This window comes from Athalia rosae, chromosome 3 (genome assembly GCF_917208135.1).
Source record: "Athalia rosae chromosome 3, iyAthRosa1.1, whole genome shotgun sequence".
NCBI classification, from domain to species: Eukaryota; Metazoa; Arthropoda; class Insecta; order Hymenoptera; family Athaliidae; genus Athalia; species Athalia rosae.
This window is the reverse complement of record NC_064028.1, coordinates 18619710-18644960: the sequence shown is the minus strand read 5'-3', so window position 1 is coordinate 18644960 and position 25251 is coordinate 18619710. Positions and strand designations below refer to the sequence as shown.

At 38.5% G+C, this 25251-nt stretch overlaps 5 protein-coding genes and 1 long non-coding RNA gene across 9 annotated transcripts; 5 read left to right on the top strand and 1 right to left on the bottom strand.

The window, feature by feature from the left end:
- Positions 1–327: 327 nt before the first annotated feature.
- Positions 328–1856, top strand: LOC105689764 (protein FAM98B-like). The gene is made up of 3 exons (XM_012407033.3): positions 328–487; positions 1145–1317; positions 1430–1856. The coding sequence occupies exons 1-3, from the start codon at positions 467–469 to the stop codon at positions 1566–1568; spliced, it is 333 nt and encodes a 110-aa protein (XP_012262456.2). The 5' UTR covers positions 328–466; the 3' UTR covers positions 1569–1856.
- On the bottom strand, positions 1146–3249 carry LOC125500238. Of its 2 annotated transcripts, XR_007277481.1 has the most exons (3): positions 2611–3249; positions 2436–2538; positions 1146–2344 (listed from the first exon to the last, which is right to left on the bottom strand). It is a non-coding gene; the product is annotated as an uncharacterized LOC125500238 (long non-coding RNA). The 2 variants fall into 2 exon arrangements; XR_007277480.1 differs by having other exon boundaries at positions 2436–3249.
- A 155-nt stretch (positions 3250–3404) lies between these two features.
- LOC105689788 lies at positions 3405–5018 on the top strand. Its single transcript, XM_012407066.3, has 2 exons — positions 3405–3582; positions 3703–5018. Exons 1-2 carry the CDS (start codon positions 3580–3582, stop codon positions 4108–4110), a joined length of 411 nt encoding a protein of 136 aa, XP_012262489.2. The 5' UTR covers positions 3405–3579; the 3' UTR covers positions 4111–5018.
- A 3498-nt stretch (positions 5019–8516) lies between these two features.
- Positions 8517–12937, top strand: LOC105689940. Of its 2 annotated transcripts, XM_012407336.3 has the most exons (7): positions 8517–8716; positions 8813–8977; positions 9054–9144; positions 9247–9510; positions 9590–9781; positions 9974–10402; positions 10932–12937. In XM_012407336.3, the coding sequence occupies exons 3-7, from the start codon at positions 9142–9144 to the stop codon at positions 11259–11261; spliced, it is 1218 nt and encodes a 405-aa protein (XP_012262759.2). In that variant the 5' UTR covers positions 8517–8716; positions 8813–8977; positions 9054–9141; the 3' UTR covers positions 11262–12937. The 2 variants fall into 2 exon arrangements, with proteins under 2 accessions (XP_012262759.2, XP_048508574.1); XM_048652617.1 differs by having other exon boundaries at positions 8517–8710; positions 8813–9144.
- A 1410-nt stretch (positions 12938–14347) lies between these two features.
- LOC105689785 lies at positions 14348–16179 on the top strand. Of its 2 annotated transcripts, XM_012407063.3 has the most exons (3): positions 14348–14503; positions 14632–15275; positions 15395–16179. In XM_012407063.3, the coding sequence occupies exons 1-3, from the start codon at positions 14501–14503 to the stop codon at positions 15402–15404; spliced, it is 657 nt and encodes a 218-aa protein (XP_012262486.2). In that variant the 5' UTR covers positions 14348–14500; the 3' UTR covers positions 15405–16179. The 2 variants fall into 2 exon arrangements, with proteins under 2 accessions (XP_012262486.2, XP_012262485.2); XM_012407062.3 differs by having other exon boundaries at positions 14349–14503; positions 14632–16179.
- A 2311-nt stretch (positions 16180–18490) lies between these two features.
- On the top strand, positions 18491–20161 carry LOC125500287. The gene is made up of 2 exons (XM_048652618.1): positions 18491–18552; positions 18867–20161. Exons 1-2 carry the CDS (start codon positions 18523–18525, stop codon positions 19650–19652), a joined length of 816 nt encoding a protein of 271 aa, XP_048508575.1. The 5' UTR covers positions 18491–18522; the 3' UTR covers positions 19653–20161.
- The last annotated feature ends 5090 nt before the right edge of the window (positions 20162–25251 follow it).

Here is a 25251-nt window from a genome sequence, read left to right as displayed (position 1 = left end):
TAAAAAGAACTTTTCTTCTGTTACCAGTTGCGATATCCTCTTTGTTTGAATATCGCTGCAAGAGTCTGAGAATAGTTTGCTGTACGTGCAGCATGGAAAAAATGAATAAATCAAAAAAAAGTAGATACCTATACTGCAAAAATACCTATACATATGTATGTATCATACCTATGTCCTTGTTTTACGCACTTTATGTCTCCAGCGAAATGAAACGTCTTTTTACCGTCTTCATGCACCTACACCTGAACCTGTGCGCTTATATAAAAAGTATTTTACTCACTGCCATACACGTTTTTGTCCCGGACACTGCGCCCTCAGAGTGTTCTGGAGTGTTCTGAACGTCGCGGGGGCTTCATGGGATTCCCCAAGTACCATGAATCCTTGGAAGAGGGGGATTTGTACAGGATGAGACCGATATAAAGCTGCGATCAAGCATCAGAAGAGGAATCAGTTTCAACTTTTCATCATGATACGACCGATATATTTTGTAAGTGCAGGACGTTGTTATTATTATTAAATAATTAGCTGGGACTGCAAGAATTTTTCTAACTTTTTCGATTGTCGCGTGCCAATTTCTATTTCTATTTTTGAATTTTGTTTCTCAAAGTCTAACTTATATAATTGTTGATCTCAAATGACCGGAAGTTCTAATAAATACTATCGACAATTGAATTATTTGTCGAATTTTTGAGGAAAAATGTCGAATTTGAATTGAATAATTGTAAGACCTTTAGAACATTAATCAGTTCTCATCTTAGTAACAATGCGCAGTCCGCCGTCAGAATTTATTCTCGTTTTCTCTTAACTATATATATTTGTTTTATTTTGAAAATGCGATGATATATATTCATGAATTATAACTGCTTACAGCGGCCAGCGATAAAATATTTGAGAAACTTAAAATCATATGTAGTTTCAATACACTGTAACTCGGAAGCTTACATCGCTCTTACCCAGGCGTTGAAATCTCTTGCGCTAGACTCTTACGTATAGTAGAAATCTTTTAATGATGAGCGTATATTTTGCGTAACGAAAAATTTTTTCTTTGCCGCACAAGCTGTCATTTTATTAATTAGATTTACTTGACCTCCGTGCGTGGATCATATTTATCTGCATATGTTTCCAACTCATTTTGCGGTTTTAGGTATTGCTCTTCGCAGTTTTTATCTGCGTATCCGCAGGACCTGCGATCGATCTGGGGTCTCAAATAGCACCAGAAGTTGGACCGTCACCGGAACAGCCTATTCCCGGTCCTGAAGGCGCAGACCCTAACATTGGGGAAAAAAGTGATCTGGAAGCCGAAGCTTCGCATTGGGGGTATAAGTAGTTTACAGTTTCTCTAAGCTTGACCCAAGAAATGGAATATTTCTTTTGGCTTCAAAAAACTTGGAGCAGCTCAATTGATTTGTTGAAATTTTTTGAATTCTAGACACTACGGATACTACAGACCGAGATGGGGCCATTATCACGGAGGCTGGGGTGGCAGAGGATACGGATGGGGTGGTAGAGGTCACGGATATTGGGGTGGCGGATGGGGTGGTGGTTGGGGTTCCCGTTATTGGTACTAAACTTCCGGGTTTACTGCGCATTATGTAACTTCAGCATGGAGTCAAAGAACTCGCAGACGACGTAAGCATCTGAAGCAACAATCTGCACCATCGATCACTCGCCAGCAAAAAAACGATATAAACTCGATTGTTTACTGAAAAAAGTTCTTCCAAATTCCCAAACAAGTTCAACAGTATTTTTTGTTACTCATGTACGTTGTTCCCATCATCAAAAAATGATTCCCATTATTAAGTTTTATAGTCCGAAGTACCATTCATTGTATGTATATTAATAAACTGGAATTTGTACATCTGTTGTTCGTAATATCCTGATCGCTTCCTAGCCCGAATATGATACCTAAATAAGTTTTCATTCAATTTTGTCAATAAAATTATTGTCTATTATACAACAGATACATCCCCAAATTTTCTTCATCATTCCCATAATTATGTGTTATGTTGTATCAAAAACAATCAACAATGCATTTATTTTGACTTTGATTTTCGAACCTGGGAGTTGTTCAGAGTTCGTATCGTGCCGCAGGATAGAAGAGAACTACCTCGCTCAAGTTGCGGAATCAGGACCGACAATGAGCCGATAATAACCGTCAGCAGCTTTTATATACCGTATACTATTGGAATCTCCGTTAAACTGTACCGCTGACGTCGATGGACGCGAAATGCGTCAATGGATTGCGTTTCTTGTTTGAGGAAGACATTTTGGAGCTCGCTAATAGTAAACGTATAGTCACGTTCTACTCCTTATACTGCGATGTGTTCTCCTTCCCACGTAACTACTGTAAATACAGATTTTGCGGTTCAATTTTGAATTGGGAACAAGGTATGATCAAATGTAGGGTGATGTCTTCACCCTGTTGACGACATGACCTTCTCAACTGTTGAACTTGAGACTGACTTGCTTCACGCGGTCGTTTTTTTGTTCCGGTGGGTCATCCCAGTAATTTCAACCCAGAAGCTTTGTCAACAATCACTATAATCGTAAATATATTACATTATGATACGGCCAGCGGAATCACGAGGTTTATAATAAGAACGATTATACTTTTCAATTAACACTTATCGAAGTTCTGGTTATGTGACAAATGACGAATACGAGGGATCTAGTTTCACCTGGAGTCCTCTGCATGAGCGTCGAGGAACAACAATTTGATTATCGCATGACGATAGTAAGTCAAGGGAACTTGTTTTTGATTAGTAATACCAGTAATACCTTCGAGGGTCGCAGGGCGACCTTGTGAGGATGGTCAACGAGCAGTAGGTCTTCCAACGATTTCAGTTTGCTAAAAAATTCGAAAAGAATAGATGATTTTTTCGGAGTAACAGAAAAAATACAACTAGCCATCACTTTATTATTAGCTGTGAAGTAGCTGTTTAATCTGGAAATGTTGATGATCCAACGTCCCTTAATGTACTGAAAAGGCTGAACCATAGCTGAACTGTATTGTTGGTTTAAGGCAGCTCCGTTTTGCAATGAGCTATTGCATGAACAATTTACATTACCATCTCTTAAGTTGCAGGGATTTCTGGACAACATGTGAATAGGAAGTAGTGAAGAGAAACATGACTCACATTGGTTTCCTCAAAAACGGTAGAAGTCATAGGTATACATTTATGTTGATGAATCCAAAAGATTATTTATGGATTGAAGAGTAATAAGATGTAATTCTAGAGTACGGAGAGATGAACTGCGTCAGAAGGTGTATGAAAATCAATAACCAGAGTTTACTGGGACAGTTATCACCTTCCGTAGAACGTCATAGAACATTTAGCGGGTCCCATTTGACGTCATGTCGGAGTATAAAAGCTTCGGGACTTCAGATTCAGAGTATACTCAACTCTGAGCAACTCAAGCAGATACACAATATCTTCTTATCAGCTTTGCAAAAGTGAATATATACAACTCTAAAAAACAACTCTCATTAAATCTCATCAAATTCCAAGGAGGATATTAGCAGATTTCAACATTTGTGGATTCATATCGCAAACACTTCAGCAAAACTCAATTATTAAAATGGTAAGCATCTTTTTTGATCATCGAAGTAATAGTACAACGAATTCAGAGGATATTCACCCTTTTTTTCAATACTCATGATCCGAACCTGGCTCTAACATATTGTTTTTTCTTTTGCTTCAGGCTTTCAACAAAGTATTCATCATCTTGACCCTCGCTGCTTGCGCCATGGCTATGCCAGTTCAGCTAGTCGATAACATAAAATCCTCTACGGAAGCTGGAACAACTGTTGGTTTTGTGGCGGAGGATACTACAACTGAACAAGCTATTATTGCAAAGGACACAACTGAAGCGGCCATAACTGAAGACAAATCAGCAGTCAGTGATTCGGTAGCGACAACCACAGTCTCCGAAGAAGCCACTCATCAGGATCTGTTCAAGCGCAGTGCTGACGCTCAAGATGCCAGCTCCGATGATCTCGAGACCGCTGCTGGAACCAACGTTCTCCGGCCACTCTTTGTTTACCGTCAACAAGTAGCTTACCGCCAACGCATCAAGAATGGACACCGCCGTGGAAACCGCAGATTTTGAAGTGATTCAAGCTATCCCGATTGATCCATAAAAAAAGGAACAATGTTACTCTCTGAATAGACCATTGACTACATACACTCACAGCAGACACATGGTCAAATTGTGATGTAGATGCCGGTCACGAATCTTCACTTTCAAAAAGACTTTTGTGTCTTTGGCGCCATCTGAACACTCGAGAACAATTACATGGGAAGTTGCCTGTTGTCAAGATTGTGGATGATACTGCAATCTAGAAAAAGTCGTAGTGGCCCCATGAGGAGCGGAGTTAAAAAGAATTGTCCGAAGACTTCTCGGATCTCACCCCTCACGGAACAGCAGGACTATCTTTGCAGGCTGGATAAAGGCGTAACCATGCAGTTGATCCGGACTTGTCAAAAGACTACTACAGAGTAGAAAACCCAATAGCTATCACAGGAGCTCTCTTGTCATGTTTAATTCGTTTTTTGGCACTGGACTCTTTTTCAATGCTGACAAACACTCAATGCTTTGATGCAGACGGATCAGAGTCCCTATTCCATTTAGCATCTTACTAAATTGCACTGGCTAGTTTTCCTGCTAGTCAAACAGCAATATAAAATATGAAGTCATGATATGCTTTCGATCACGTTGAACAAAAATCAACAAGTCAAAAGCATTGAACATGCTAATAAAGATCTCTCGTAAAATAAATGCAGGATAGATTGCATATAAATTAAGTCTCAATTCGCTTTATCTGGTAGTGAGTAGCTATTTAAATTTAGACATTTGTTCAGCCCACGAAAGCTACCCACCAAAGTAATCTTGTAAGCCTAATAATTAATTATAAATAATCTTGTTACAGTCTTTATAAGACATCATAGGAATTTAAATTGTAATAATTATATTGATATTTGTGATAATAAATCAAAGTTGATAATAAATCGAACGAATTATTCTAGTAATTTATCAATGACACTACAATTCGATCCTCTTCTGACAATGCTATGATATATTCGAATTTGTTTTATTATTTTATTTTGTTGGATAAAAACAAAAAGCGAGGCGAAAAGACCGTTTTCGTCCTTTTCGAGTGAACAAATTCTTAGAATAATTTGGAATAACGAAAATTTACAATCGATCGAAAGGTAAATTGAAATCAATTATTACCAACTAATAGTTCCATTTTGCATCTGAAAATAACATCTCTGTCATTGTGGAAGATGTATATCATTTCGTCATCTCGTTTCTTATCGTCGAACGAGTGTGAACTTTCGTAACATATTTAGTTACTTTACTTTTGTCGAAGTGCGTCAGACCGTTTAGCATTGACTGATAGATCTTCGTCGTCTCGCACCTACATGTAGGCAACTTGACATACGTTTAAAAGAATCTTCAGTCAATGTAAAAGTCAACGCGTTGACTGAAGAATATGCTGAACTTACTTTGGTCAACGGTCAACGGTTACGTGCATGTCCAGTCGAATTAGACATTGATTTTATTGTGGCCGAAGACAGGTGAACGTTTTCATTTCAAATGTTGCTAGAAGTAAATTTTGAAAAAGTTGATTAGCAAATGGTCAGATTGAAAAAAAAAAACTCTACGCGACTCACAATCAGCCGACTTGGCTGATCGGGCGTGGCTCAAGGCGGTCGACGCTGTTTAATATTTTTTTAAAGATTTTCAATTACTCTGACCTCTGACTCTTTCGAAAAAAATAATGGTTATTCTTTGAAGTATCTCTACAATTTCGGTACTTCTTTCGATTCTTCATATCAAGTACAGCAATAAATCCCACGCAAAGTCCGAGACACTGTTATCTCCGGTCCTATATATTTGAGATATCGAGTTTTTTTCTAATGCTCACTCAAGAGGGCAAAAAAGAAGCTATCAGGATCTATTCGGTAATACGTCCAATCATCAGAGATATCTTTATTTGTTCAAGAGCAAATATTTGCAAATCGCCAAAAAACTCGTTTTATATGAAATGAAATTTCGAGCTTAAGTAATTAGCGCTACTGCTCATTTTTTAGATGATTTCATAACGAACAACTTTTAAACGAACACTTTGCCCGAAAAACCTACATCAGAAGAGTTAGGTATGCCACGAAATATCGTTTATCCATTTTTTGATAATTTCTTACGGACAAACCCGTTCAGAAAAGATGTTAGACTTTTGAAGTTATATTCGTAGTGATCTAATGAATTTATGAAAAAATCGGTGAACCTGTGGTCGGTCAGGATAGAATGAATGTCTAATTTATTGAACAATATGTAGTTACAATAAGTTACGAGTTTATGCAACAAGAGATCAAAATTTTTTCTATCTTCGTTCAACTTTCGAGCGTGTGGATTGAGCCAGGTATTGATGATCAATGAATAATTGAAATTTACTATTCAGTGGTTGTTTTTTTATTATTCATCGAATGATAAATGTTATGTTACATTTATATTTATAAATTGATTCAAATGAAACGGCACGTTGAAGAACCAGGCGTCGACTTTGACATTTGATTTTCGGGCAGAATAAATGTTAAGCAAAGCGATGTTAAGGACTTAATAGTTAATATTAAATCCTATTCCGAAAATTCTTCGGCTCTTCTAGTTTATAAAGATTACATTTGGCTAATCTGGAAATTATATTGATACACGAATAAAAAATTTATTTACAATATTTACAAGAAAATCACGTTGTCACGTGAAAAATTATATAATTTCAGGGAATCGTTGACGACGTCGCATAATCACTCTGGATATCCCTTGCCAATTATTTACCAGGGAATACTGGATATCTGGGATAATAATAGCTGTAAGCATCCCTGTTTCTGGATCCTTCTCTGTTAGTTTTTTTTCGCTGTTCGTGACGATATTTAAAAAATGGTCTGATAATGAAACCGTCTTCAGCGCCTTCCAGATCTCTACCTTCGTCAGCTGACTTCTTCTTCGAACCCACCTGATGAGCGCTTCTCGCGAATCTCCTGAGGGTCTTATCCGCCCCCTCGGGCATCTTGAAATGCACATTAATTTTTTCTGGTACCAATTTTCGGTTCGCCGATCTGGGCACCCGTATAAATTTTAGGAAATAAAAGGTCGGGATTTTGTCGTTAAAACTAAGATCTAGGGAGTCGACTATTGATTTGGGCAGATCATCACCGCTCTTGAAATCTCCGGCGCTCCTTGTAACACGTGCTAAAATAACGCTAGGATCTAACAATATATCACCCGTCAAAAGATCCGGAACGAGGGCAGGCAACTCCTCTGGAGAATCATTATCCTTTGAAGGGCCCTCCGTCGTGTTACTGATTATTCCTTCAGTCGTGTAAACGACTTTTGCTGACGGTGATGATTCCGTATGCGGACTCGACGATGACTCAGTTGTCGAATTTGGAGACTCAGTTTCAGCTGCTGACGTAATTCTAGTGGTGGTAATTGTTTCTGGCGTCGCTGTAGCTTTTCCTTCGATTGATTTCATTATTCCGATAATCAGTAGCACGTAGAGTTTCATTTTTGGGTCACGTGATGGGCAGGACAAAATACCTGAACTGTTATTTTATCTCAATGAAAATTTCCTTTCGTTTGAAAATTTGAGGAAGTGGCTCAATGAATTTGATCTACTGCGATTGTACTTGTTGCTGAAAGTCCTGTGTTTTCGTTACTGGGATAAAATGCCTGCTGGAACTCTTTTATACGACTGCTACTGAATGACCAGCAAACAGTACTCACCTGCTAAATATCCACAACCGTCGACAAACTCAAAACTAATTGCTCGCTAAGTAACGCCAACCTCCTCTTCTAATAAACACACCTGTTTGTTCGATTATTATTGCCTTTTTTTTTTCTCTCAATTTTCGGATTCTCTGAACAATTAATCTTTCGAATTTTTCTTTTTTAATTGTGTATGATTCAAAGAACTTTTCTTCCATCATCATCGACATCGGTTCGTTGTCAAGATTGTCAATTCTTTCGTCTTTGAGCCTTAGTAATGCTTTGTTAAAAATATTTGCGAGTATTATTCAGTACGTGTATAATAAATCATTGTCTCTTGTAATACGAAATTTTATACTTGAATATACAGTAAACGTGTTTTTTTTATATTTCCTTGCTTTATTTTGTTCGAATTGACATCTTTATTTGAAAACTGTTCCAATTATCGACGACCCTTGCTAAACCTCGTTACTGCGGTAAAACTTCGAAATTTTCCACGCTCTATTGCAGAAGAGCGAAGTCGACAGTTGGAACGTAATAACCAATATACTGATTTTTTACTTCATCTGGTAAGTCAGAAGGTGCGACGGCGATAACGAGATCTATAAACTACACGACTATTAGTCACTTTCGCAAATAGTTTAGCCACTTCTTTAAATTTCATGTGCGATGCTTTTTCGATGGCGTGATGCAAAATACGCCAGTCGTTATTCGTTCATTTCGCTTCGTCAAAGTGTACGAAGAGGAAGCTTATCGCGGACAAGACTTCGTAGGAATAACTCCGGCAGTTTTCGAAATCAAAAGCGTTACGCCGATGAAAACATTGGGGAAAAGAAAAAACTCTCTTTGGCGAGTGTTAAATACCTGGTAGAAAAAAAACAAACAACAAGTAATGGACATCGAACGACCTTGTGAAACGTAGTTTCGAGGCAGGACTGAGGTGCAGGTAAATATTACTTTAGAGTACATTAAATCGGATTGGTAATTAGTTGCAAATCTTCATCCTTTGTTTATCCTTTTTTTTTTTTGTTATTTCATTCAGCAATGAACTGCAGCGCACCAGATGTGGCCGTGACTTTGAAACTGTAAAGCTCATTGGCAACGATGCTTATACGTGCAGCTTGAACCGTTGTAATTTCGAATAGATATGAGTTAAATCTATTGAAATGTAATAATCACAGTAACGTAACTTACGAGCACCGCAAGGGTAATACACATTTCGTTTAGCACATCGTCGATAATTTTTTGGTCACCTCGTATAAAACCGGAACGACCCGTTATAGTTTTACCAGAGAGCAGCATCTTCTACCCGAGCCAACAGCGGATACAAATACCTCTTTAATCCGTTGTTTTAATACCAGTCTGCACATTATGGTGAGTGCCTAAGAAAAGTGGAATCATTTTTTAAAACTTATTTCGCCATTTCTCGAGTAAATTGGAGTGTGTTATTTATTTATTTTTTCATTTTACCATCAGGCCGACTTCACCCACCCGGCCATCTGTGCGTTATTGGCTCTTCTAGCCGCATCTGTTTCTCACATCGACGCGCAGCCGTTAAGCGACGAGGATGTTGTCAGTTTGTTGCCAGAAATTCCGAAAACAACGAACGAAACTCTAGCGGCAATTGTACAGGATCCCGTTGTGCAGAACGCCGTGCAGACGATCGTTGGAAATGGAACACTTTCTGGACTGGTGGTCAAAAAAAATACCGTCATTTTACCCGCCAGCGAACCGGATGTGGTAATTACTGATCGAAAAATCAATCCAGCTAATTAATTTTACCGCTAAAAATACTCAGAGATTTTCACAATCGTTTCAGATATTAACTCAGAATGAACAAATTCTGACGGCCCCGGTTACTCATCTGGAAGACATCAGGAAAAATATTACGGAAGCAGCTACCCTCGCAGCTGAAGAAGATGACGCTGACATTACTGCCGTCGAAGAAATTTCATTGGCAGAAGTCATCCCCATAAGTGACGCACAGGGCAGCGAAACGACCCCGGAAAAAGTGACGATCATTTTTTGAAATTTCTAATTGAAAAAGTGCGGTTTATTCGCCATCTTTCAAGCTTTTAACGCCCTTAAACTTCGGGCATCTCTTGAAACGTTGGAATATCAGTTGGCAGTGGCAAAAAAAACGCACCTATTCAAATGAAGCACGAAAAATATGCAGACTTATGAAACCGAATACTGATTTCAGGCAGTCGAAATCTTTCCCGAGGATTTAACGGCGGAAAATTTAGTCGACGAAAAAGTGCTCTCGGATTCAAAGTTAATTCCAAATCACGAACTTCCCCATATATCCCCGTTGTCGTCCGATGGCAATGAGTGGAATGTACCTGGTATTAAGCAGACCGGTATAAAGCTACCGGAAGGTGTAGTTCCCCCCACCATAAGCCTACCTGGTGTAATTGGAGATAAAATATCCGCGCCATTAGTCGCGGTTTTACACCCAAAAAACTTAACTGCAGATTATCAGAATGAATCGGTTATCGTCGTGCCATCGGTGGCTACGGAAAATAATTTGGCCGACGTGCATCAGGACGAGGATATCGTCGAATATGGGGCCAGGATCCCTGTGGAATTAATAAAAAAGGAGACAGACGAGCATCCAACGATTAGAATCGAGGTAAACTATTGAGGAATTAATGAGGCGCAATGAGGAGAAATTATTCGGACGAGACGATATAGATGATAAGCTGTTCTTGCGTGAAAAAAAAAAAAAAAAACATTTATTTTATTAGTTCCAATTGTTGTATGAATTTTGTTAGCTATCGATGGTAGTGTTTTAGATACGTATTGATAGATACGAGGTGTTGGCAGGTGTAGTTTACAATCAATATGGTAAAAATAATGAAAATATAATAGTTTCGTCGTGAAAAAGAAATTATTTTAATAAAAAAAATTTCTGCTTTGCAAAAAATCATATTGCTATGTTTTATATTTTATCATCGATGCCCATCTTTCCCGTTATACTGTAAAAATAACTTGTTGGCTCAATTATGCGAAAACCTCTAAACTGTTTTAGAAGAAATTTGAAAAAATATCAACGATATTAACGATCAATTACACAATAATCGATTCGACGAGTGGAAAAAGCGTCTCTTCATCCCTTGCAAATTTGACCGACGATTAAATATTTGCTCTTCTTATTACAGGATCGGAGTGCACCGGATTATCAAAATGGCGGCGGAGTGGACCCTGCGTTGGCGCAGCCTTCGAAGGATTTAGTGGCAGTTTTCGCGCTCGCTGATGAAAATCTGTACTACGAAAATAATGAGAATGACATGGTGGCCGCCGAGGACATAATATTCAGGCCCCTTTTCCGATATCGTCAACAGGAGAACGATCGCACAAGAATTCTTGAAGAGAGGGCCTATCGAAAACCTAATTATAGACGATACAGACCTTCCTATTACGGTGGTTCTTTTGGGTACAATAATAACTACAATCCGTACAAAAGACCGAGATACTACGACGATTATTAAATTTTTTATTCGGCCGAGTATAATCAGATAGAAGACTAATTTTCAAATTTTTCATTTCCGCATTCGAAAATCACATTTTTTCAGAATAGCTTTAAAGACTGCGGGATCAACTTGGATCACAGAACCAGGCTTATCGTCGATTTGTTCGTTTCTTTGTTTTTTTTATGCAGTTAATCATTCATTATAGAAAACGACGTCATGCTTAGTTTGAATATTGATTATTATTTATCGCACGTATATAGATATAGATGCAAAAATATCGTTTACGTGTGGGTATGTATCATCATATAATATATGCGAATCATCGTACACCACTCTCTGAGTCATTATCCTCCTAATCCAATAAGCAGAAAAACACTTACCGTTGTTAGGTGATATGCAGATGTAAATATATTCTCAGAATTTTATCCAAAACCGCTAGCATACTTTACTTTCCTTTCGCAACAACTACACATACGTTTAGTAACGAGGCCAATAGGTATATGGAAGAACAGGTGAAATTATGAGTTACTCAAAGATGTCGTCATGATCAAATAAACATCAATATTTGTAGCGAAAATAATCGACTTATTGCGATATTGACGATATTGACGGAATAAAAATATTTCACTCACCTATCCCCCGATGGGCTTCAAAACTAATCGCCAGAAAAATTATTCAAAAACGTAGGGGTCACGTTTTTTCCTCCGACCAGATTTAGGCAGCGGAAATCCCATGCGGTAATACACCAACCACGAATAATTGCCATTCCTGAGAAAAGAAGTCAACAAACAAACAATCGTGAATTAATTCACGATGTGGCACAGTTAGCCTAACCCACTTAAATATGTAATGATCATCTGCGAGTGATTTCGTGATAATCTGGGGTATTTTATTAGTGTCAAGTCGACCAGGTTGCGACGCCCAAATATTTCTTTTTCCCCCCAAACTTTTTGATCGTTGTTTCTTCAACACCTGAAGAATTCCGAGCAATTTTCCGAACTCTGGAAAAGCTAAATAAATTCAACGAATGCTCGAAGACGTTTGAAAATTTTTGTTTTGTCAACGTTTCGATTATTATAGAGAGGAAATACAAAAATCAAAAGCAAATGATTTTCCTTATGGTTCGGGAGTTTGACAGATCGTTAATCCTAGTACTGAAATTTTCCCCTGATCAGAAGTTACCTAGTATAATCAATGAGATTGCTTGACTATAAAAAGGAGAGAAAAAAAAAAAAAAATATGGCGAACGAATAATAGAAAATCATCACTGAACGTACGCGATTCGATTTAACGTGCGTCTTTCGGTAGTAGTACGGGGAATAATGAAGAGTGAAATATGTATACATACCTACCACATGTATGTTCAGATGAAACGGATTATATGCATACGTAATGAATCGTTATTGTTTATTCGACGTGTGAGGAAGTGACGCGGATAATAATTTCGCGCGATTTTGCTCTCTCGTGGAATATCAACAAATTACTGTAATCAAATGATTCCGAGAGAAAGAATTAACCGTGCGGAAAACTTCGATCCACATCGTGCGCGCCATGGAACGAAGGAAAAAAACGTAACCCTTTACTGCTGCGGCGATAATTTGTTAATTAGAAAAATGTTATTCCTTCCATTATTGTACCATTTACCGTGTGTTACAACATACCACGCGAACTGACATATAAATGTTTACCTCGTTTCATTGTTAAATTATTTAAGAAAGAACCTTTTAGACGAGATCCGCCAATAGATTATTATTCAAATGCTTTGAATTTATTCACAAATGCCGAACGTCCGCATTACAGATGTACATGAATAAGAAGCGGAAAATAACTGTTCCTGTTTTCTTTATTCTTTTTTGTCATTCCACTGACTTCGAACCTCTTCGAACGACCAATTATTACACTACGCACTCACGGTGTATATCGCGAAGTGTGGATTACTGATTAGGCATGCACACGGCACGGGAACTTCCATTGAAAATGAATAGCGAACCGCGGGGAGCCTTTGTCGAGGATTATTTTTACATCGAGTAGTTTTTTATCTTTCATTTCCGCCGAGAACGGTAGCAACGGGTTCGATATATTTTTTTCTTTTCATTTTCGTTTTTTTTTCTGTTTTTTTTTTCTATCGTCCCCGCACATCGAACGTTAGCGAACCCGTGTTAATGAAAGCTAGGAATTGTGAGCTGTCTGCACGCATAGTTAGTCATTCATTGTTGAAATTTTTTCCTCTTATTCGGTACAACGGAATGATAATCTGCGGGAATAAACAATTAGCGCCCACGATTAACGCCGCATAATCTTCCTCCCCTTACCCTCGATGTGCGACTCATTATCGCCCATGCTTCGCACGAAAGATCTCCCGCGAAAAATACTTTCTCCAAATTATTGACTATGGGAAGTTGAGAAAAAAAAAAAGGAAAGAGAAAAGGAACGAAAAAAACCGTCGGTGATTCGAGTTATCTCGAATCAACTTTTTTTTTGGGTAAAACATAATTTATGCATCAATTTTTCGAACGACCAATATTAGGTTGTCATTTCAGAGTGAAATTTCGAGTAATTTAGTTTCTGCAAGTTTTGCGCGATTGGTATAATCGTATTTGCGTTTACATTGGAACGTCGATGCGCGTTACATTATGCAGGTAAGGCGAGTTCGCGTAACGTTCGTCGTTTTGCAGTTGCCTCATACGGAACGAGCCTACAGTGTTTTAACTTAGCAGACAGAACGACGCCGATTATAATTGTGCATTGGTTGGAAAAGCTTTTTCATTCGAAGAACGGAAGATCGTCGTATAACGCTTACAATACACATAGGCGATGAATCACGGTGAGCTCAGACAGGAATCTAATACGTTTACGTTTGTAGGGAGATAAGCACGTATCGTATACGCAAACGTATATGGGAGGACCGCGGTTTCCCCGGTTTGCTGCTGCAGTGCAGCTCAGATCTTACGTTTACGAAGTATACTTATAGCTTAAACCAATCAGGGAATCGTAAAGGGGATATACGTGGAACGAACTTCATCACCCGTTACGGTGGAATCTGCAAACTGGTTTAAACGTGCTCTTTTAATACTAGTCTTTAGATTGCCTTGGGAATATATATAAGCATTGTTCGGACTCGCAGATACACTCAGACAGTGAGGTGCTGTTCTACTGTTAATAACGAACTCGGAAGTGATTCATAATTTAATTAAACTTTATTAGGTATACATCGATTCAGTCTCCGAGCGAACATCGCAATAACGTCGACCGTCGAAATGGTGATGAATTTTATTTATTCGCTAACTCGCGTCTATTCATTCGTTACGTTCCCGATAAAAAATAATCGCGATAACGGCGCCAAAATTTCAACCGTACACCGATTAATTTTCTATCCGTGATTTTGCAGGCTCGATATTTGCTGATATTCACGTTGGCCGGTGTCGCGATGTGCAGCGGCGGGAGCTTGGAAAACGTCGATCGTTTTACGGGTACGAAAACTGGATCTTCGATCGCCGGAGGTGCGAAGGGAAAATTTCGCGAACCTTCGCTGCAGGCCTACGGGCTACCGAAGTCGCGGTTGGACCTGAATTTCGGTGACAATCCCGTCGTCGAGCGGGAATCGCTCAATTCCAAAGTGAAGACGACGCGACGAAGATTCGCGCCACTTCCAGAAGTCCGATTGGCGACCACCACGAGAGAACCGAGCATTCAAGCGTACGGACTGCCGAAAAAATTCTTCGAAAGTAACGGGGTAATCGAAAGAACTTCCGTTACCTCCTCGGAGTCGGGATCCGCGGCCGACGACGACAATCCCGACGGTGATCAATTCGGGATTCGAGCCTACGGAGTGGTCAGAAGCGGTGCAAGTTCGGAAAACGACGAAAATACCTCCGGTAATATCGAAGAGAATAAATCGGCTCACGTAAGGCCAACGTTTCGTGGAACCAGATCGATCGACGGACGCGTTAAAAACGATCTGGACGACCTTGAGGGTCAGGAAGCGAAGGTGTTCAGACCGCTTTTTGTCTACCGACAACAAATCGCCGATAGGTACAGATCGAAACCGAGAAAAAATCCGATCTACGGGGCGTATCAGTACGGCCGTAATGTGAACAAAAAAAAATCCACCGTCCACGGCAGGTCACGTAACCATCATTAATTAATTTCAGTTACGAATAATATTGCGGCTTGAGATGTAGAGCAGACGCGGCTGCTGCAGGTCCAGAAAACTATTGAAACGAGGGATGGATCGAGAATCGGATTGTCGCATTCGTCGACCGTAGATTATTTTTATCGGCTCCTGAGAAAAGAGGAAAACAAAAATATAAAAGTTAAGGTAATAATTCGATGCGGGCTCGAGTCATTTTCTTCTTTTTCATCTAATTTCGTAGAGCAAATTAGTAAGACAAGTGCAGTTGTGATAACCTACATAATTATAAATAAAAGCTGATGCAACCTACACGAAAATAGATAAGGGACTGCCGGGATAAAACCAAAATTAATCACACATGACATGTGTCTGATGATATTATATTTTCATTATTACGATGAATTCTCATGAGTTATTAAAACGCGTGGCTCTTAATTACTGTACTTATACATTCGACCTTCCAAACTTATGACCCCACACCAGTTTTTGGTCAGGGTTCTCAAAAATAATGCGATAATACAAAGTGCGTTTGAAGATTATTAAAAGAAGAGAAAAATAGAAAAAAAATAATGAGAGAAAAAACCAAAAAAATAAATTAAACAGAAAAAAATAAGTAAAACCTGGTTATAGCTTATTACGTGTAATCGATTTGAGAACTTTGTTCTTACCAAAAATTAAGTTCAATTATTTTTAAGCGAAACAAAGTAGATAAATAAAAATTTAGTTTTAGAATATTTATAATGTATAACGAATAGATACATATCTCTGTAATTACTAATAAAGTTGAACAGTCTTTACAACTAATTATTCCAAAAATTTTTAAGTAACTTATTTATTTTGTTCATTTTCGATTTTTCACCAGGTATGTCGCAATACATTCCTGTTATATGCATATGTACGTATTTTCATTTGCTGGTAAATTCGCGATCTCATTTTGTTCGGAGTTTCAACTCCAAAAATGTATGAATAACTGTCGAGAGAAAAAAAAAATTACATGTGTACGCTATTGTGTCAGAATTGACTAGTTACGATAAATAAAACTATATCACTTCGGTATCCGTTTCAGACGAATAATAAAAAAAAAAAAAAAGGAAAATGAAATTTTAAAATTTCGATAATTCAACGGTCATATATGTATCCGAGGTGTGCGCATGAATTTCGAGGTCGTTAATCGGCGGCTAATTAGGTTATCGATTAAATGACATGAAAATATCAGCTGACGTGGAGCGCGCAATCAAAATAGGTGTATTGAAATTACACGATGCCGGATTTTCGACCTAATTTTATCGGTCACGGTGAAATTATCGGCGACATGAGTAACGCGGAACATAATTTACCTTTTCCCGAAGAATCGTCTCCTCTCCAAGACAAGTATACGAAGACACACACATGCACACCCATACAATATATTATTACAAAAACTAAAAATAGCGATCGAAACTCAGGTGAAAATATCCTTCTTAACGAAATTTTTATTTCAGCTCGGTCGATTCGATCAACGATGATTCGTCAAATATTCTCGGAGAAATGATAATGAATGCTTTGGATTTTATTCTAATGGTAATATTATTACCGTTCACAACTTTTCGTCGCATTTATGAAAACGATCATTTAATGGTCATGCTGCGGGTCATACTTGAGGTAGGTCGAACAAAAAAAAGTTGAAAACGACTAAAATATCGAATGTAGAGTGGGTGGCCACTGTGTCGTCATGTAGTTGTGAAACCGTGCTTGATAGCCCATGAAAAAGCGAAAATGAAAACCAAAAAAAAAAATTTCAACTATTTTCTACCTCAAACACGTCGTCCGATCAGGTTGGTCTGGAATTGACGATGTGGCTAGTGCTCGCCGGAGTTTCCATTATTACTTCGGCTGCTCTGATATTCGACGATCTTTACTGCGGTAAATCAACTGGTTCCGAGGGTTACAGAAGATTGGTTAAAAACCGTTGCCGATGCGCGGAGGAGCGAGAAAATAAAAACGATCAACAACCCATCGCGGTTGTCAGAAGTGACGAGAAAATCGAACACCGTTCAGATCCATCGGATATGGAAAAAGAGAGTTGGTTAAATTTTGCTGTCGAATATGTTGCGCTGGCTCATGAAGTCCGGCTAATTTTCTTCTCTTTTTTATATTCTTCGTCCAGAATCCGCTGCAGGTAAAACTGTCCGTTACACCGAACTAAAAAACGAGTGCGACGACAGCCAATGGCTTTCCTATAATTCGTATTGTAAAAATATGGCCCAACTAGCGGATAAAGATATCGGAATGAAGGCGAACTTTGCTTTCGAGGTATTGTTTTAAAAATCATTTCGCCGTAATCACCTTGTCGCTAAGAATCGAAGTCGTTAAAGAACAATGATAATCTCTTCGTCGTTTCTTTTTGTCTAATGGAAAATAATTTCATTCAGGGCACGGATGATTGTGTGAACTTTTCATTCTACAAACCCGCGCCTCGGGAGAGTCCGAGACGCGCGTCGGCTCACGAAAAAGGACGGATGGGTAGATGAAACGAATACAAAAGAAACCACAAAACACCGAAATACGTATTAACTGCGAAACCATATGTAACTTTTTCCTTTTTTATATAAGTATTACCTGTACACTTATCATTAAACAGTCTTTCGTCTTGATAATTGTCGCGCACATCTTCATTTACTTATATTTTTCCGTCTCGAAGAAGTCGTCTACGACGACATACATGAAATCAAATACTATTCGAATCGATTTTATGAATGGATTGTTTCATCGTTACGGCGAACCTTCGTACGTTGCGAGGTATAAAATATTTCGCATGTGGCGAAGGAATTCGAAACGACCCGTAATAATAACAACAACAACAACAACAACTGTACGATAGCGAGAATTAAAGCTGGTCGAACAGTGAAAGTGTCCGTGAAATTTGGTCACCCCGTTTGTGACACGCGTCTCCGTATCGTACGAATATTTACGGGCGTTTGAATTTTCACGAAATTTTGCGAATACCACTGAATAACGCCGGGAAATGATAAACGCCCGAAGCTTAGAAAACGCCGGGAAAGTAAGTTCGTAGGGGTATCCCGGTGAGCATATATAAAGTGGAAAAGTGCATCTTCCGATATCATTCGGGAGTCGTTTACTTACGAGGAACATTTTCAGTTCGTCAACATGCACGCGTTCAGGGCATTCCTACTTGTGGTGAGTTTTATAGTTTCATTTTTAATTGATCGTTTGTTCGGTACGATAATTCGGATACTCTTGGTTTTCGCTTTTAAAGTAATTTCCCATTATCGTCATCATTTGTGCAATTATACTGACGGTTTGAAAAATTCCAAAATACAGAAATCCAAGTGCTCCTCATAATTATCAACCAATCGATTGATATCAATATTTTCTTGTGGTTCATTTTTACGGGTGTTAAAATAAATTTTGATCGAGCGAGCGTCGTGTCTCCTATTACACGGGGTAATCGGACCGATTACGAATTTGATCGAGGTTTGTTTTTTTTTCAGGTGGTGATTCTCGTTGGGGCATCGGAAGGTCTATTCGTGAAGAAGCTTCTGTTGAAAAAAGCTGCGGCGGTTAAGGTCGGTTTTTTGGCTGACGTGAAAGCGGCGGCGCTGAAATTCAAGGCGGGAGCGGCTCTGAAGAAGGATGCGATTCTCGGTGGTTTCAAGGCAATCGGAAAAGCAAAATTGGGAATAATCGGCGGTATCAAAGCGGCGAAGTTGAAAGTTTTGGGGGGTATAGCGGCCGCGAAATTGGCAAAACTTGCCGCGATCAAGGCCGGTAAACTCGCGTTCGTCAAGACCTTGGCAGCTGTCAAATTGGCGCCCCTCGTAGCTAAGAAATTGGCGGCGGGTGCGGTAATCGGAAAGGGCGCCGCCATCGGCGGAGGACTTCTCAAAAAAGGAGAACTACCGATCCCAAAGAAAGAATCCGGAAACCCGATCCTCGACGGAGTCACCGGACTTATCGGAGCTGCCTCACCTTTCCTCGGCGGCGGGAACGGCGCCAACCCCCTCGGCTCTCTGGGCAGTTTGGTACTCGGGGGAATAACGTCGGCCCAAGAAAACAACCAGAAACTTGACCTCGCCAGTCTCCTCGGCAACGTGGGAGGACTTTCAGCGTTGATACCTCAGCCTGGAAAGCCAAATATCAACATTCAAACTTATCAGGTCAACCCGCCGATCCAATCTTACGTGCAACACGCTCCTCTACCACCTGTAACCAGCTACGGAGTTCCTGTACCTTATTACGGACCACCTGCCACAAGTTACGGAGTCCCACAGTATTAGAATTAATTTTTGTTACCCCTACTTTCCTCCTCCTATGGCACTATTGCCACGCGATTTGTAAATAAAGTCTATTTAACATAAGATTGAATATCGTCTGATGTTATTTCTGGTTCTGTGTATAATGGGATTTTAGGATTCTGTTCAATATATCTATGGTTCTACACTCTCTTCTTTGCCTTCTTTCGTCATTTTATTTTTATTTTTATTTTTATTTTCTTCTCGTTCTCTCTGCAACAGTCGATTGATTGTTCCATTTTTTATACTTTGATATTGCGTCGTACCTGCAACGATACGGTCATTTTTTAATTTTCGATCGAGTGGTTCCGGAGAAATCACCGCCGCCGACCAGGAAAATGTAGTTTTGAGATAAACGCGTTCAAAGTTTTTTCAAAAAAAGGCTCAGATAGTCCAAGTAGCAATAACGTACATGTTAAAAAATAACAATTGAATATAATGTACTTTCGGAAACTGAAAAAAAAAGAGAGAAATAAATCGAGTTTTTGCAAATTCTAAACCAGAATGGTCCCTCACAATGAATCGCCGTGTGTAAATATTAGCTGTACTTGCATCCGATTCTCGATAAACAAAGAAGAAACTCGGCGATGACCTTGATCTGCGCCAAGTTATGTTTGGATTCGAGAATAAAACATTGGGATTAATTTAGATATGATGTTTTCTTTTTTGTGTTCATTTATCTTTGAAAGAATAATGATACGAGCAGAGACATTTTTTAGGACAGTTAAAGTCATGGATCGTTTGCACTGTTATATATATAATCAGTTGCTGTACAGAACGTGCGAGTAAATCAAGTACAATGATAATACCGATGGCGATGAACCTCGTTTTGGCTTACGCAATCTCTTCACGGATGTTAAAATTAGATGATGGAAAAAAATGAATAAGCTACGTGTTTTCATAATTAATCCAATTAGTTTATTAGGGTGCTGGGAACTGCAGTATGGTAAAATTATGGTAATTTGGTTTGACTAAACGCGCATTATACATACAATCTGTATGAAAATATATTGAATGAACAGCATTATTGGAAATTATATATCCCTCAATTATATATCGTTTGTTTTTCAAGTTTGTTCGTCTCTCAATTCGTAAATCATTGTCCTAAGTATAAAATCAAAAAATGACATGCTCTTTTTTTGACTTGAGATTGAAGTTGAGTAAAAAAAAATCACAATCGACAATCTTTAGATGTTTCCAATGATTTTTGACCGGAAAAAAAATTTTATAGCTGGAAGTACCCCACTTGATTAATTATTTATTCAAAAAACGAGTGGGCTACCTCAAAATATCTTGTAAAAAAATTTTTCCACCTAATGATTACTCGATCGATTGCATGAGTAGATGATTTTGGCTATCAGATTTGGATTCCTGAGCTGATTACATGGGACATTACCATTGAAGAACCAAAAAAAAAATTCGATTTGTGAGCAAAAAATAAATAATTTTTTTAATTGGGTTTAGTATACTTTTCTTACGTTTTTTCCCTCCGAGATATCCTCAAATTTGAGCCAAAAAATGCGAAAAAATGGGGATAGCTCGGTCAATTTTAGAGATAGATCAATTCGGCTTTTGGATTCGGAATTCTGAGATCGAAATACATGAGAATAGCATGGGAAACCCAAAAAAAAAACATGTTAATTTTCGACCCAAAAATCGATAAATTTGCACGGGTTCAAATCCCTCTGGGTATTTAGGCCAAATTTTTTTTTTTCTCGTGAATCGATCGTATAACACTTTTCTGATGTATTTTGACCTCAGAAATCCGATTCTGAAAGAAAAATTGATCTATCTCTGAAATTGACCGAGTGATCGCCAATTTTCAGCTTTTTCGGGTAAAAAATAAAACATTGATCTTTTATTCTATCTTGATGTGATTTGAGCTCAGGAATCCGAATCTGTAAGAAAAATTGATCCATCTGCAAAAATGACCGAGTTGTCCCCATTTTTTCGCGATTTTTGGCATAAATTTGATGATATCTCGAAGGGAAAAAATCGTAGCTCAATCAGGACAACGGATTCGTGTTCCTGAGGTCAAAATACGTAAGAAAAGTGCCATACGATCAATTTTGAAGAATAAAAATTTTTGGACAAAATTTGAGATTTTTCCAAGGGGTACCCCTTACGATTTTTTCAAATTTTGACCAAAAATTTTTATTTTTTAAAATTGATCGTATGGAACTTTTCTTATGTATTTTGACCTCAGGAACACGAATCCGTTGTCCTGATTGAGCTACGATTTTTTCCCTTCCAGATATCCGCAAATTTATGCCAAAAAATGCGATAATTCGGCGATAACTCGGTCATTTTTGAAGATAGATCAATTTTTCTGTCAGATTCGGATTCCTGAGATCAAAATACGTCATAAAAGCATATTAAACCCAATTGAAAAAATGATTTATTTTTCATTTTATAAAATCGAACTTTAACAGTCACGTTTAATAATTTCGCGAGTGGCGAGCGATGTACGTACGTAAGTACCATGCCACTTGTAAAGAGAAATATTTCTCCTTTTTTTTATTTTATTCAAATCGGTGGGAATAAAAATTTGAAATATTCGTTGTTGTATTCGGTAAAAAAAATGAGGAGTACGAACAACTGTTTTTAATTTAATGTCGTTTTTGCTTTTTTTATCTTTCAATTTTTCATCAAACCATAGATTGCTAACGAAAATCATAATATCAATATCGTAATATTAATATTAATCGGATTCCCTGGCGCGCTACTAGATGAAAAAAAGGTTTTGAAAAGCGATTCTTTCATTGTGATTTGTTTTTGTGTGTTGATCAGATAGGGTGTACATTTCATAGCCATCGTCCCAATTAGTTTTCACAGATATTCAGGAAATGGATATGTGCAGATTCTCGATCGGCAAATAAAAATCAATTTCTGCCAGAGAAATTCGAAAGAATTATTTCAGATCCCTTATCGAATATCAGAAATTTTCACAAAATCTAAAAATGTAGAAAAAATTTCGAAATATCTTCATTCGATTGCGTCAAATATTAGACATTACAGTTCTCGTAACTGATTACAGCAACTTTTTTTTTTTTTGGTTTTTTTCTTCTGTTCATTCGAGTTTAGTTTAACACTGCAGTTATCAAGTGGGGACAAAATTTGAAGATAATCTAGGCGACATTTGAACCCCGAAAAATTGGTATATAATCCCGAGGAACGCTGGATTAAGACATCAGTCTTCTACGAGCCTTATTCGTCCAGACGTCTTCTAAGTTCAAAGGAACAACTCCGCAACTCTATAAAAATGGCAAAGTTCGTCGTAAGTATTCCGTTTTTCGTACTTCTTGTATTCTATTTTATTCCTTATTCTAATCGTTGCGTCAGATTCGAATCACCAAAGTCACAAAATAACACGTTACCCGTCCAACCGACGCGATTTTATCTCAATGATTCCATACCCAATCAAATTGGGCGTTTTGAAAAACGCAGTGACGACGAAAAGTTGAAATTTCGATGTCGAAAAGCTGTGCACCTTTTGCGACAAATTCTCGTTTCGTCGTGCGCTCGTAAAATTTTCCCAATTTTTTTTTCATCATTCGGTAACGAAGAACAATTTTCAATATTTGGCAAACATGGCCAGATCGAATACGATGATATTCCGACTGCGGTATTCTGACCAAATATCTTCGAATTTTCAGTTCGCTTTCTTCCTCCTCGCCTTGGTGGCTGTTGGCCAGGGTAGCCCACTCTTGGGCCTCCTCGACGCTGGTGTTGAAGCCGCAGCTAATCTCGACGCTGGACTCAACCTGAACGGTGGTGCTGCTCTCGCAGGTCAAGCTGCCGGTGCCGCTCGAGCTGCCGCTGGTAGTCTCCCCGTCGGAGTCCCCGCTACACTCCCCGCTAAGCTCCCCGGCGGACTTCCTGCCCCAGGACTTTAAAAAAGTCTTCGAATCGACGTACATCGTACGGCGGATGGCTGCGTCCAGCTTCGTTCTGATGTTTCTACGAATGTTCATCGTTAAATCCTGATGAACTTTACCGACTTCTGGATAATTTACGCCGCTCATTACCATCCAGCATTGACTCGTCAAATGTGTACAATCTTTAATGGCCAAACACTTCCAATTGTTTAAAATATAATATAATACAACCAACACAACTCTGCGTTATATTTTGTTATTTTCGTGCGTTGTTTTTTTTCGTGCTTTTTCGTCGAGACAATAATTACCCTGCCATAATTTCACGCAAATCGATCGCCTCGTGATAAATGCTATGCACTTTACCTTTGGTAGACGGTTGCTTGCGCAGTAGATGGTCGCTGGATTTAACATTTTTTTCGATTTTGATGCCATCGAGAAAAAAGAATGAAGAATCGGTTCGAAATTGAAGCTCGTTTGCCATGCTTACTGTTAATGCAAACGGTACTTCACGGCGATAGCAAGATAAACCATACTTTTGGCCGAAATGCACGAATATGGCGACTGTTTACTGGATTAATTAATTTCTTCGTTTTTGTTTTGTATCCATCTATACCATAGGTACTGAGAACACAGGCGCGATGGAGAGAATTCGATAAAATGAGCATTCGACAAAGTGCATAAATTTTTGAATTACCCGTCATAAGATTACCCTCCTAAGGCGTAAGGATCCCCGAGAGTATCGCAGAACTTGATGATATTCGAAGAAGCGCTGATTCAACCGACTTTGACAAACGACCTTGTCTTTGATCTGCCTTGATACCGCGGTAATTGTTGTTATCCTTGTCTTGATATTTTACGAACTTCATATTGTGAGCTTGTACCTCGCAGCCGAATTGACAGCAACAAGTATTACATCCGTGCAATTATCTTCACCACTTTTCAGCGTTATCAGGGTCTTCGAGGAGACAGGAAAAGTATCGGTTTTTGCTGCCGTAAGATGTTGGATCTCAAATTTTTCACAATTAAGGTTTTTTATAACATATAATCGATCTGCAATAGTGTTGACGAACTTTCGCAGTCATCTTTTATATGTATAACTCGGTGAAAGAATCTGAAAACTTTTAGGATTTCTCATTTATCAATGATGGGCTTAAGGAATTGTCACCTGCCGTTTTTTTTTTCCGAATTACGATCCTCTTTAAAACAATATAAAATGGTGGATCGAGATTGCGAAAATTCACATTATCGATACGTAAGTTGGTAACAGAATTCGAAAAACCTTTCTCGGCTAGGTATGACGAAAATAGTTAATCGTCCATCAGAGTTTTCAATTATATTTTAATAGAATTCATTTGTGAAACGTTAGGAATACCGAGAAGAATACTGTGATTCTGCAGCGCGTTTTGTTTATATGTGAACAGCGGCGCTTATTTCCTCTTTTTCTATCGCATCTTCTTTTTCTTGCACTGACCGAAGCTATTTTGCAAGAACTTGATTTGATGGCGTAGAATACCGAAGATTAATTTTCTCGGAACTGATTACCACGATTTTTTTTCAATCATGTTTTGCATAACGCTGCAGTATAGTCGTCAAGATATATATCACATGGAGTTTCGAAGATGATCTCGGCGACATTCGAGCCACAGAAACTCACTATAAAATTTCGTAGGATGTCACCCATTCGTTTGGACGACTTTTAGTCAAAA